The sequence below is a fragment of the Abramis brama genome, assembly GCF_963993115.1.
Source record: "Abramis brama genome assembly, chromosome: 12".
Taxonomy (NCBI): domain Eukaryota; kingdom Metazoa; phylum Chordata; class Actinopteri; order Cypriniformes; family Leuciscidae; genus Abramis; species Abramis brama.
In genome coordinates, this window is record NC_139974.1 from 26,180,835 (window position 1) to 26,195,942 (window position 15,108).

The following is a 15,108-nucleotide window of genomic DNA, read 5'->3' on the forward strand; positions in this document are numbered from 1 at the left end:
TGCAATGCAACACACAATTGTTCTGTTTCATGTGCGAAATAAGCACAATTGTGAACATTCCAATGACTGAAATGCACATTTTATTAGGCCATTACATTGATTTGTGCATCCTCACTCAAAAATGGAAGTCACTGTTGTGATATTATTCATGTAATAAAATGTATTAAAACATTTACATAAGTAACTATTACTGTTTATTACTGAGTATCATTACATTGGTGCATATACATCATTTTTCATTGAGTTCATTTAGTGAAAATCTATGGAAAAGATTCCATGAATTGCAGAAAACTCCACAAATCCAATCACCAAGTTAATTGTGATCTGTGAAATAAACCTAAAATATTAAAATTATTGCAAAAATAATCCTTTATGTTTACGCAGGGTTCTTTTCTGGTAATTTCCAATGCAGAAAAGATTGTTTTCATATTTAAATCAGGCAGCCGGAACTCCCCGATGAATAAGAAGCTAAGAGTTACCGAAGAGACCTTCTGACCTTTCAACTCTGAGAGCAGGGGGGTGGAGGAGTGATGTCTGAGAGCAGGACCCAGTGCATGCATGCCTGATGAGAGGGGATGGGTGTGAGACACACAGTCTGATAACATCACGTCTGATCTGATTCTGTTGCGTCTGCTGTCTGCTCGGCTGTCTCTCTTGCCCGGAGCACCAATGCACCATTTTACAACAACAACAAAAAAAGGCAGCGGAAGGGAGGCCAGATGCTGTGTGTGTTATGCGGACAAATCGTTTACATTCCTGGGTAAAAACTAAACAGGGAAGCTGCTTTAGATAGGTCTGCGTTGTGCCGTGACTGTTTTGAAAACCACACTCAGGATTTCTTTTAAATGCAACGTCTATATGTCTGCATTACAAAAAAATTTAAATCTTCTATAAACTTTACTGTAAAACAAATTATGCTGTTGCTTAAATATTCTGCTTTTGCACTCAGACAATAAAAGGCTTTCGATTTACAGCTAACCATATGAAAAATATTCCTGCATATACTTGATGCTTTAATTTTTTTAATTTTTTTTTTAATTTTTTACTGAAAGCTGCCTCAAAGAAATTGCAGAAAGGTGCTCATTGTATTTAACCCACTAAAACTTATTACAGAACTTGTGATAGATCAATATATATTGACCAGGCCACTAAATCTGATAATATCTGGCCATTTAGATCGAAAACCAAAATAATTTCTTATTATTATCAATGTTGAAAAAGATTGTGCTGCTTAATTTTTCTGGTGGAAACTAATATTTGTTTGTTTTTTCATGAACCTGGTCATTTTAACTGTAGTGTACATTTAGTGAATTTTTAAGAAATTTTGTTTAAAATAGAATAGTTAAAAATAACTTCATCACTTAACATCACTTTATTAATCACTCATCACATTCTTGATGCTGTATTGGCTATTTTTAAAACCTGTATCAGTTGACCAATAGAACCTTAAGGGAGTTCAGAAATTGGCTTAATAAAATAATAATAATATGCTGAACAAGACACAACTGCCACTGTGTTTGTGTGACTGCCTAAAGGAAACGACCTCTAAAAAAAAAAAAGGCTGACATCAGACACAAGTCTGGTCCTCTGGTTACACAAAAGCCAAACACAGGCGAGAGACGTGCAACTCTTAAACTCTATCCATTATCAGCACACCCCCATCCGACAGCATGAATACATACATGGGTCTGTCCAGATACGACTCTGCCAGACCCGTACAAAACACACAACATGCCTCCCTGCAGGGCTCGTCAAACCCCCAGCATGACTACCAATCTCCTCTGAGACGAGTCCCCTGGGGCCCATGGAGAATCCCAGAAGGTGGGTGCAGGACCAGACACAAAGAAGGGGACCATGGCCAATGTCAAGGCTGGCTGACTGCTGCAGGGTGAGGCTCAGCTGCTGCTGTCAGAGGGCAAGAGTGGAGGGTGACACCCTAAAGCTGCCCTCTTTTTGTCTTCCAAAGACACCCGGAATACGGTGGTAAAATGACCCAACAACACTCACATAAACAAAAAAATGTTGGATTTGAGTCCAAGGGGTAACTATCTAAAATAGTGATGGTGACTTAAATACATGTAATTTGACAGAAGCTCAATTGTTTTCCAAAGCTTTTTCATGAATGTTTCCATTACTTTTTCCAACAAGTCATATTGTAGTGCAATAAAGGGCTATAATCAGTAATAGGGCTGGGCGATAAATCGATAACGATATGTCTCGCGATAGACACGTAATCAATATCAATAAAAAATAAGATCGATAAAACGTTCGATTATTTTTTTTTCTTCGTCGGGAGAAACCAGAGGTTGCGAAGCAAGTTTGGTTGCATGAACAAAGGCACTCACTCTCTGGTAACCTAGCAACGTAGGGAGTGACACGCTAACAGCCAGTCATGTAACAGTATCAAGTTTGGTTGCGCCATATCATTGTCTCGTGTTGGATTCTTCAGTAACAGAACCGGCGTGGAGTGATAAGTGGAAAATGAGTGCCGCAGCGAGCGAGGAAATTGTTCATAAAACAGGAAAAGTCAGCTCGCCAGTATTGCAGTTTTTTGGATTTTATAAGTCTGACCGTAGTCAGACCAATGTCGTCTGCAAATTATGCAAGACCGTCGTCGGTTTCTCTATGTTTATATTTAACACTGCACAATTGTATTACACTTTATTAAGCATTTCTTACATATTCTTTAATTTTGCACCTTAATGTTAAGAGATAATTGTTAAGTGTTCATTGTGATTTTAGACTTATGTTTACATTAATTATTTGAGTGTTTTCCATGGTTGTGTTGACATTTCTGCCTTTATAACTGAGGGGATTATAATCAGAGGAAGGTTAAGTTTAAAATAAAAATGTTTAAATGTATATATATTATCAATATCGGCCGATATGAAACACTTACATCGTGATACAGTTCCCAGCCCTAATCAGTAATCAAATGTGCTCTCTTAAAATGTCCAACAAGATGTCATGACAAAACTTAACTATTTTACAAATCAGTGGGTTGTAAGCAGATTGTATGAAACCGTATAAACAAGATTGTATAAATTGATACTAATTTTGCCGCAAATTCACCAAAACGTCAAAGTTACGAATTGCCAAGAGAGTGTTGAAATGGAAAGGTCTTGGGAAGAAATGCATTGAAAAGTCTGATTCATTCTAGTGAATCAATTTGTTGAAGTGGAAAACGGAAAGCTATGACGCTGTCTCAGACTGAGTACAGAAGCAAACTGAAATTGAGCGGAAGTACGAAGTCTGACGTAGTCAGGCTAAGAAAATAAACCTCTGATTAAATTTTTAATTATTCCATTGCATAGTTATACTGTTGAAAATACATTTTCTTTATAGAAAGCTTTAATGTAGTGACCTCATTTTTATTAGTAGATTGTAGTAACTAATTAATTACATTTTCAAAAAAGTAGCTTGTCTGTCGTTCTAAGTAGCTTCAAAGTAGCTTGTAGCTTATGAAGCTACGGTTTCAAAGTAGCTTCCTGCCAGTCACAAAGACACACATTTTTTAAGTTACACATTTCGTTAGCACAGCACTGTTATCTTGGTGGAGTGGATCTTCACTACGTTTAATGGTCTGACGGAAATTGAATGGTGCATTTTAGTAGTGTTGTAAAAATGAATCTAGTTACCCCTCAGCAGGCTGACCCACCCCCTGTGTGCCTTAAAACCCTTTTGACATGACAGAGTGCGCACACACCCTCCTAGGAGCGCGAACAGGCCATACAATGATTAGCAGGAGGGGTTGACAGCTGACCTCCGCTGTGACCTCATCACACTTGCTCACAGACGTGCACGCACACACCCCTCTGAGCTCATGCATTAGGTGCATTAGATTATTGGATGGAGCGCTGTTATGGCCAAGATGGGCCTGTAAAGTCCAGTTTTGATTGCCCTGCCCGGGGTTACTGGGGCAGGGGTGTGACCTTGAGTCTACCCTGGAGCGATGCTGGAGAGGAAGAGTATGCATATTGTATTGGATAAAGTGCTAGGGCCCATGGGGTCGCTTGACTGACACCTCTCTAACAAGGCAATTACTGATCTCACCGATGTGTTCGCACACTTCACACAACTGCTTTGCTCACAAACACTTACACACACAATGTGAATCACTACCACATTCTTGGCAACTTCACTTAGTCAAAAGCTGGTAGTAATAATGAATGTGACTAAAATGTTGCACAAAATATTGGTTATCATACTGGATATCTGGATACATATTCAATATCAGTGAATTATTGTTGTCTGATTAGGCCAAAATTTGGTGAATATACAGAAAATAATTTGCCCATTGACCTCTGTCCATGGCCTCCTAATCATCCGCATATATTTATTAGCTCTATCACTCTGTCTCCTCTCCACCAATAAGCTGGTGTGTGGTTGGCGTTCTGACGCAATATGGCTGCCGTCGCATCATCCAGGTGGAAGCTGCACATTGGTGGTGGTTGAGGAGATACCCCCCACTATGTAAAGCGCTCTGAGTACCCACAAAAGCGCTATATATAGCCTATGTAACGAATTATTAATTATTATTATTAACGATAACAAGAGTGAAGAATGCAATTTTTTCAGCCAACTGGCTTTTTTTGTAAAAAAATGTATGTACAATTGTGATTTGTACTAAACAAGCCTAAACAGACAGCCAGTCAGAGAGAGATATCGACTGAATGTGTGCGATTACCTGCGTCTATCCTTCTTCAGGTCAAGTCATATATTGGTAAAAAAAAATGTTTGCCATGTCCAGGGAAGTTAAATCTTTGTCGTAGCATCCTGTCAATGGCGTCAGCGCTGGTCAATGCATTGAATCAATGCCATTGGTCTCTATGATGTGAAGATGATCAGTCAAACAGTATATATTTAAAATAAGGGTGTAAAATTACTCACGGTTTGGTTTGTTTGTATCACGGTTTTAGGGTCACGGTTTCGGTACGGTTCGGTATGTGCTATGTTCAGGAAAAAAAGACTACTGTCAAAAAGAAATAAAGAAAATAAGAAAAAATAAATACAGTAGAGCAAAGATACAAATAAAATAAACAATGCTTTTCAGGTTTTTCAGGTAGGTCTAACATTAGTTTTCAGGTAGAGAAATTTAACAAAATAATCAAATCTAAAATAACACTGCATATAATCTACAATGTATAAATTTAATTAAGATTAATAGAACTAAAGCTAAACTTAAAAGTTATTCAATCAAGAGCAGTGAGTGATTTCTTTGTCTTTTGTTGTTTGGTGAACAGCAGGAATATTAGGCTGCTGTCACTTTAAGACATAATGCACGGATCCAACATACTGATACTGATACATATGCGTTCTTTCTCAACTATTTAGGTTCACTTAAGACATAACTGACTATGTTTGCTAGGATACTCCCCAATATGGGCATTTGACATCATTTTTGTATGAATTTGTCTGTTCAAGCGCAATAAGACTCATTAATACTTAATTTAGTATTCACGTGCTGTCTGAGATGTGGCTTTCCATGTACGCGCTTCGCATGTGTGCGGACACAAATCTTCTCTCACAGTGCGTGCAAGTTTTTCTTCTTGCACTTGCATGTTTAAATTGGTGCAAAAACAAGAGCAAATGATAAACTTCTGTGACAATGTAGCACTGGCCCAATCAGGACAGTGACTCTTTCGACAACTGTCCCAAGCGTCTTTCACGCTGGCCCCAGGCCATCAGGTAGTCCTTATTGACGAGCCCTGCCCAGCGCTTTCGTTATTGTTTTGTGCCAGTCCAAATTAGCACTGAGTGTCTGTTTAAACACAGAAGGCAATGTGTGCTGTTCTGGTCTCACCTGCGCTCGCGCACTATCAACACCTGGGTAATGACAGCATATATGAGTGTTCATATTAGAGCATATGGCACTCGCATCGAACAAAGTTTACAAAGAGTGACCGTTTATTCCCCGTTTATTTTTATTTTTTCCCCCTGATGTAACGCATTGCGAAGTCAGAATGATCCCAGACAGGATATTTATATGACAAGCAACTTGTCTCCTTCGCTTGCCATGCTGAACTGCAACACACCAACATGTGAGGAACTGTGATGTCAGCAATAAATTTACATACTAATAGTTGATTGGACTGCTCCGCTACTCTCGTGAAATCCATTGACAGAGAAATACATCAGCTGAATGTATGTTCTATGTGTTATTATAGATGCCTCGTTAGATTTGAGATTAACTGAGGTGCAAGAGTGTGCCGAACCATAGGCTAAAAACGGTAAGGTTTGATTTTTTAATAAAATTTTAGTCCAATTTTATCAGTTATAACAAAATAAGTAGAAAATTACTGATATTGGCCGAATTTGGCTATTCATGCAAAAATTGTCTTACATTATGAAAAAGTATGTCTAACAACTCAATGTTTTTCAATCCTAAAATATAATCTTATGAATAAAAGCTGACTGCATAAACTTTAATGACATTTTAAAACATGTTAAATTAACCTTAAAAACACAACATCCTCCCACGCTAAACTTTTACTACCATTTTTCTAAAGCCAGCATCTGTAATAAATAGTTAACAACACAGACAGAACCTCTGGCCTCTGACAATAAACACTCGATTCTTGTGTACCGTCTCAGGCCTCACCCTCTAGGTCTGGGCCAAGCTTCGGCCCACCAGTGGAAAATAAGAAAGGTGCCAAATTGATGCAGAGATCAGATATTGAAAAGGATGGTGTTTTTGTCCCCTGCGTATTCGTTACATACGAGCTGCAGCACACTAGTGAGATGAATGCCAGTCCAATATCCTGTTTCTCCATTCTGGAGCTTGACTTTGGCCACTGCCCCACTGGAAATGGACTACACTAACCCTGTGTGTGCAGCCATTTGTTAGTTAGAGCAAGACAGCGAGAAAGAAAGACGCATTTCTTTTTCCATGCAGCACGACTAGCTATGCAACAGTGCCGTTATACACGGCGGTCTATTAATAGCTGTGTTCTGTTTTCACTTGAAATAGCCGTATGGTGTAAGGCCTTTGTCAGATAAGATAAGCAGCCTTTAGCTCGCAAAACCTCAGATGTAGACTGTGCCTAAAACAGCAGACAGAACAATATGGGGCCGGACCAGGAAAAGACAACAGGGAAGGAAACTCCTAGAATCCAATAACGTACACACACAGAAGAATCTATTCCACTCGTTTGATGTGTGCTGAATGCTAAGGCTAATACGACACTGATTATACTGGCAAGTTTTGCATGCTGAGCCCTTGAAAGGTGTGTCATTTTTTGCATTTTGTGTGTGTCTGCTGTGTCACTGGCTCCCCCAGTTTTCCAGCCTCACTGGATCTCCGGCCCTGAATGCAGCCAGCACTGCAGTAGAATCTAAGCGCCAAGTCACCAAGCATTCCACTGTCTGCATGGCCCGTCCTGAACACCACAGCACAGACACGGAAACCACAAATGCGCTCTCACATTCATGTGCCAACACACTTATATAGGCTGTTTTGACACATATTTTTGCATTGTGACATTTTCATGACATTTAAGCAAACTGTTTTTGAAACTGTTCAAAAAACGGCTTTAATTTATGATGATTTTAATTAAACAGTCATTGTATTACAATGATTTATTTCATTGTATTATGACGTTGAGAATTACCACAGACCCTTTACAAATTTCAAAGTCATCATAGTTGTGTAAACTTCTATAGTGGTTAACGGAAACTACAACACATATCGTTTTTGATTATGAATCATGATTGTGTCTTTACAAAAGAGGAAAAAAAAATATTGAGAGATTGATTACGTTGGTAAGAAGAGATATCAAATTTGCCATCACCCCCTTAGCCACTGTATTAGAACACTCACACAGCAGCGTTAACTAGTTTTCTGTAATTTAATCCCAAGGTAATATAACACAAAGCATAGTGTTATAAATGTACACTATTTTTACAACAACAACAACAAAAAACCTCAAAAGTAAACTTCTTTTTGGATTTGTGGTAACGCAAAATGTGATGGGGGATTGTTATAGAAAAAACTGCCATGAAAATAATGCAAAATTCTAACTGGCCGATAAACAATGCAAACTTCTAAATTATGCTTAATATTCTTTACACAAAAAATATTTATTTTTTCTCTCTCTCTTATGTAGTCCTCACTAGCTGAGGGAAACTGCATCATACATCTTACAGAACAGAAATCCATTCAAGTTCATGAGCAAATGAAAAGTTTCTGGGGCAAGAAGACATCAGTGCCATCTACCAAGGGGCTTTGAGAAGAGGGACAATTCTTTCATATGAAGGTTTACTTTTAATAATTCATCCCATTTGCGGCAGAAATAGCCAGTGCGAGTACTGATTATGACAGGCCCTTTTGTCCTCTGTGGATTCAGACAGCCCAGAGTCTCAGCCAGTCTGGGCTGAAGTGGGGGAAGGGTTGACTGACTGGCTGCCCGCTCCAGACCGCAGTGAACCAATTCCCAGCAATAACGCCAGCGGACGTACACACAGCTTTAAGATTTTCAGCAACATCTTACCCTACAGCTTCTATGTTAAACAACAAGAGGCAATTACAAGAGGTTCTACAAAGTAATATCACATTAAGTAGGCCTACATGCAGTTCTCATGTATAGCATAAATGCTAATAGATTAAATAATACATTCATGGAGGGAAGAAACACATTTGGACAACTAGAGGTGTGTTTGTCTGGGAACCCGACAGAAAGGATATAGTTAAAGAATGTGTGCACTATGGCAAGCTAGTTTAACATTTGCCCATAAAATTATTTTTAAATATTACCTTTTTTTCCCCTTCAAATTTACTAGTAACTATCATTATGTACTAACACTTGTTCAAATAGTACTTAGTATCTTTTCAAAGTTACTATATAGAATTAAACATAGAAAATCTACTCCAGTTTACCTGGTGTGAATTACATAGACGATAGGACCTTTATTAGACGCTAGTGTATTCCAATTGTTACTAGAAAATGTTTTACAATAAAAAGTAAGATTTCATCCGAAATGCAAAGAATCCATTCTGACTAGTGAGAACATGGGGCATAAGTAAAAAAAAAAACAACAACTGTAACTAACGCGATAAGAAAAGCTACTAGTCACAATTTTTTTCTCATAAATCCGTGCTAGTAGCTATCTAGTAAGTACTAGTGACAAATTGAAAATACTAAATCACTATTGCATTACCTACTCATAATTAAGAAATAAGCACTTCTAACATAAAACAGACACCAGTTCGTTTTCGGGGATAAATGTTTAACGGCTTGCCATATTGTGCGCAGCCCCCACAGCAATACCAGCAATATCCAACTGATGCATTGAGTTGTGTTCCAGTGCCAAACACTCCCAGACGCCCGAGTCATCAGCAACACTCACTTGTATTATCATATTTAATTGGTCAAGCTGTTTAAAATACAACAGGGGCTTATCAAAAAGTCGTTTTTGACAAACACGTCGCATTTTGGGGGGGCTGAACGAATAGTTTAATACGCCACAGACAAATTCAATGGGTGTACAAGTCAGATAGTGGCAAATAACGGCCAAATACTGTAATAATTAGACCTGAGAATGACATTTACACTCAGATAAATCTTTAATACGTTCGCGTTTGACATTCGCACTGCTTCCATAATAACGGATTCGAAACTGCCACAGTTACATTTGATTCATTTACTAATGCAGAGCGAATTAAATTATTGAATTTAAAACTGTTACATTGCCACCAGGGTGAGTTGATAGCGGTAGGTTAAAAACATTCTATTTTCATTCGGTACACGTCCGAAAATTGATCAAATGTAACAGTTTGCGTTCCCTCCGCATTCGAAAACGGCTCAGAAAAACCCGCCCTACTTACATATATCCATTCCCTGTGGCTGGGATAGGGTGCAGTTGCAGGAGCATGTGTCATTGGAGTTGGCGGCGTTGTTGTTGTTGTTGCTGGAGCTGCTGTCCGGGACCGTGATGTTTCGCATGGGGGCTCGGGGAAGTGACGGGACGGGGGAAAGAGAGCCGCCGGCCGCGGCCCTCACATGAACTGAGGAACACTTCCACAGCAGCAGCCTGCGGTCTCGGTGCACGCGCGTCTCATGCCATTCTCACGACTCTCTCCGACGCATTTTCTGCTTCTAGACTACGGTAAATACGTTCCCCGCATCTTGACGGCCTTTTCCTCTGCTTTCATTCAGTAGAATGGCTTTCTGTGACGGTCTCAGGCTCACAGCCCACCTCCTCCTGCGCCTCCCTCCTCCGAGAGGGGAGCAGCTCCAGACAGACAGACAGGAGCGGTGGGAGGGGGGACTGGCGCTGACAATGGCGATGGTGAGAGAGAGAGAGAGAGAGAGAGAGAGAAGTTGCTCTACCCTCAATGGGACTGTGTGTGTGTAGAAGCGGTTAGAATTACACACACACACACACAGACACACACACACTCATTAGTGCCAGCCACGACCAATCAAGGCAGGCATTGAAGAGGCTTTAACCTTGGGCTGACCCCGCAGTCTAGCAGATATTCAGCAGATGTGTCAGACACCCCCCTTCTTTTCCAAACTGTCTGCGGTCTATAAATATCCGGGGTGGTTTTGGTGTGGGGAATGTCCGGCTGAGTGGGCAAAAGTGAAGTAACATCAACACCACCAAAGTATTTGGACTCTCAAGTCACTTAAATTTGTGAATACAAAATATCAAACCAAGTGTGTCATCAAACACAATTCTAGAGCTTTTATCAAAACTTATCACATAACTGATGTCGCTGATGTGCTTTTAAGTGGATGTATGAGGTCAGTTCTCCTCCAGAAGAAATTTGTGAAATAGCCTACACAAAGTTTGTCTTTTTTTTTTGTAAAATATTTTGCTTGAAAATCTTAGTTTAAAAAGAATGCCACTTGCTTTGATATTTAAAATTCATAATGTTTTTGGGCTAACTCTTAATTGTTGAATTTCACTTGTCATGCACATATTTCAGTGTCTATTATAAATTATTTAGCGGTGCTAGGGGTAATATCTCAATATTTCCTTGGATTTTATTGATAATAATTAGATATTTTTAATGCATTATATTAGATAATTTAATGGAGCTCAGAGGGGACATGAATGCATTTAACCTGCAGTTACGAATGCATAAATAATGTTGTGATTTTTTAAAAATAAAACATTAAATACTGATATTTGAAACCATTTAAAAAAATGAAAAGATACTTTAAATGTGAAATCCGCCCGTAGGTGGCAGCAAGTCACTGTTAATGAGTGAGTCATTGGGATTCAGCAGATTCATTCAAACGGCTGATTCATTCAGGAATGAACATAGACAGTAAAAGAAATGGACACAGCGACCCCATAGACTTCGACAGAGACCAGTGAAGTCAATTAGAAGCACTCACTTCCTGATGGCTGAGCATACTGCGCAGCCTCAAACTGAGCTTGACGACGCAGATGTGACGTGTGCAACCTGTCTAACGGTTGTAAGTCTTCTAGTAGCTGTGCCAAGAGAAATCTGAATCATTCCCTCCGAATCTTGCAGAGACAGAGAGCGTGAGTAGGAGCTGTCCATGAGCTAGGAGCAGGAGCAACTTTTGGCAAGTATTCTTGAATTTGTCGGACTTTATGCCTCCGTGTTCCCCCGATTGCCTGCGAGCTTCTCCTCCTGTCCATACGGTAATTTATCTACTGTGCGACAGAGTCGCGTGGTTATGACGCAATCGTTTGCCTATTTTTACAAAAACGGCTTCTACGGAGCCATAACATAAGATACAAGGTAATGGAGCCTTTTATACATTGTTGTGTTTCTTTAGAAATAAACAATGGACAAATAGAGTCTTTAAACGCCTCAGATGTAAAGTTATTCGCTGTCAAAGTGACGCCAAAATGAATGGGAGTCAATGGAATGCAAACAGCAGGTGATGGCTTGTTGGCTTGTTAGCCAATGGATGCCCCATAGAAAGTACGCTTTCCGGATGCTGGATTACCCCCTTGGGAACGAAGCACTTGACTGTATTAATGAGCGAGTCATTGAATCATTCATTCAACCAATTCGTTCAAAAAAACTGATTCATTCACTAACAAAACGCCACCGTGTGTTACTTTTACGCAAAACAGTGCTAAAACAGGCAATATTGCATCTAAAATGCAAGTCTTCTTGTTTATTGATCTGCTGTATAAAAATGAATGTCACATTTGTAATCATGATTATATTTGGAGAAAATTGTGACATTGATTAACTATATTAAATGATATAAATATAAAAGACATTCAGGAGCATTTTGTCTCCTTGTCTTGAATTTTGATTTTAATAGACTAAATCACGCAGTGAATGTGCACACGCACTAGTCTAACCTACAAGACTGCATCGCGTAGTGTATGCGTGCACTCTCTGAGTGTGTATTTATAAAGTGAGGGACAAGCTCGATAATGTCAGATCGCACATCGTTAAAACAACAATTTCGATATATTCGTAGACGATATATTGCACACCCCTAATCCGTGCACCCCTAACATAATTTTGTGTCATGTGTCCTCATTATCTTTAATCAAAATAACTTCCCCTCCCTCTTGCAGCGACATCTCTTCTGCATGGATCCTGTTTGGTAAACCCCAGAGATGGTCTTATTAGGGAGATGAGTATGAGGTTTTTTTTGGGCGTATTCAAACTGAAATAGGAGGTTTCCCACCTCTTTACCTGATTTGCTAAAATTGAGTGGCCGATTCCCAAATACATTTTTTCCCCGTCAACCCCAATATTTGATGCGGAGAAGCACAAGCACCGTCTGCTACTGAGAGATCATTAGCAGCACACATTTTTTTTTATGATTCAAGCTTTTTATTTTAGCAGCACTAATTTAATTCCATGCCTGACCCGTTTGACAAAGACCGTGACCCGAACTGTACCCACATTAAATCTACAAATAGATATTATAGAATATTTATTTTCTCATGTAACACAACCAATCTAACTCCCATTAGGCATTCTGAGTTAATGCTTTTAAGAAAATAGACATGCAGCCCAACAGCGCGAATGGCTATACTCAACGCTGCAAATCGCGTTGTAATTAGAAACATTGACGGTCTTCAGACTACAGAGCGTGAACACAAATAAGCACGAGACCATTTGAAAGCATTTGCCCAGTGGGTACAGAATTGAGTCTATTGATTCCCAACCCGCACTGCAAATGACAACATAAATATTATTCCACCCGTTACTTTTAAATATTAGAGGTTTACCCGTTGGGTACCTGTCCACGTTCAGGGTAGGACAATCTGTCGCATTACATGAAATTACAGCAATAGCAAACCACAACAATCCAATCGATTCCTGATGGACAAAATCAAGTCCCGTCCTATTTCTTTTCATTTCTTTTTGAGAAGACATTTTACTCGGATATACTGTACGTCACAATAGGAAAGAAAAGACTATTGCAACTTCTGTTTCATACTGACTTTAATTCCAAACCTTGGATCATCTTATTTTATAATGATATATTGTTAATGATATATTTGCCTTGATCATATTTTTGGGCCACTGTATGTGTAACTCTTAATTGGTGAATCTCACTTGTCATGTACATATTTCATTCCAAAATCAAAAGAAAGAAATATGAATTTATTTTTCTTTAGAGAAAGCGAAGCCAGTTTTAAAAACATTCCATTTTAAATCATTTGTGTGACATACAGTTATAACAATTTAAGCATTCGGGTACTCCACGGAAATTCTCATTACTGTAATGTGAAAATTATTATATATTATTAACACTATTTATCAGTGTTATTTTAGTATTATTTATATAATATTATATTATTTATTAATGATTTTTTATATATTTAGTTTTCATTTTCATTTAATTTCTTAATATTTCTATTTAGCTTTATTTTAGTTTAATTTCTATTTTTTTGTTTTTTTGTTTAAGTTTCATCTATTTAATTTGACCTATTTCAATTAACAAAAATTATTTGTAATATTTTTAGCTTCAGTTAACAATAACAACACTGTTATTTATATATCATAGTATTTCTCTCACTGTCTATATATACTGATTTAAATGTTTAAGTTAAATAAAAAAATATATATTGTGGCAGTCAAAAATTACTATTACAGTAATGATAATCGCTATTGAAAATGATGGGGAATGCAAAAATTCCGTTTAGACATTATTTTGAAAATGTGTAGAAGATCATTTGAAAAATCTTTTCATCTTCTTCTTGACTTTGATGTGAAATGTGACCTGGACTTGTTGTTGTGACACTCTGGCCAATGTTCTAACTCTAAATAAAGTAAACGAACACATACTAGCTGTGAATAGACAAAACAAAGAAATGTTTACGTCTCAAAAACAAAGGACATGCTGCTTCATTCAGTCGTGTTTACAAAGATGAAACGTTTACACGATTTAACTGTTGTCGTTTTTACGGAATGTTTGTCAGACTTGAGAGCTAAAATTGGCCTTGTTATGACTGAAGTTGAAAGAGATGCAGGTTTTGCTTTAGCGCCCTCTGGTGGCATCTGGGGGTCATGGCACCACTGCATTGCTTTAAATGTGGGAAGAGTGACCGGTGTTTGTGGCCTACTTTCTCCTGTGACCTCTCACTGACGGTGTGATGGTCTGAAGTGTTTCAGGCCGAGTTGCGGTAACAGATACGTGAGTGTGTGGCTGTGAGGATATTTACAACGATAAGACAATCTGTGGTGAGACGAGCTTTCCCCGTGCGACTGCGAGCCGGTCACAGTAAGGTCAGACAGATAAGAAGAGTTTATGACAACCTCTGATTTTACTGGGGTACTATTTCAATGTTATAACTATTAGTCTTAAAACACTTACACTTTATACTGTTTTGCACGACTTTGTCAGCCAGGCAAAAATAAGTCTGATAAGTAAGACAAATGATTTATGGTATCATTAATGACCATAGCACAAACAATTACACGCCAATGATTAGTAATTGTGCAAACACCTAACCTCAAATATGAGCAATAGTAATGCCTTAGTTAACACAACTGATGAAAACTGACAGGAAAGAAGAAAATAAAGTTTCCCCCTTCAAATAATGTAGCATCTTCTGTAGCATATTTAGAATTTTTGATTTTTGATATTTACTGTAAGTCATTTTTTAACGGTCATAATAAATATATAATATCATTTTTAAATATTTAAA

The 15,108-nt window shown here is 38.3% G+C and overlaps 1 protein-coding gene across 2 annotated transcripts in view; it reads right to left on the minus strand.

The window, feature by feature from the left end:
* The window catches only part of ldlrad4a (low density lipoprotein receptor class A domain containing 4a), a 95,642-nt gene that overhangs the window by 16,752 nt on the left and 63,782 nt on the right, over positions 1-15,108 (minus strand). The window contains exon 1 of one of the 2 annotated variants that reach the window (XM_084132069.1): positions 9,824-13,530. The exons of the other annotated variant lie outside the window; for it this stretch is intronic. Within the exon in view, the coding sequence (XP_083988195.1) occupies positions 9,824-9,941 (118 nt within the window). The 5' untranslated portion in view covers positions 9,942-13,530. Of the gene's footprint in view, positions 1-9,823; positions 13,531-15,108 lie in introns of those variants that run through there. 2 annotated transcript variants of the gene reach the window in all.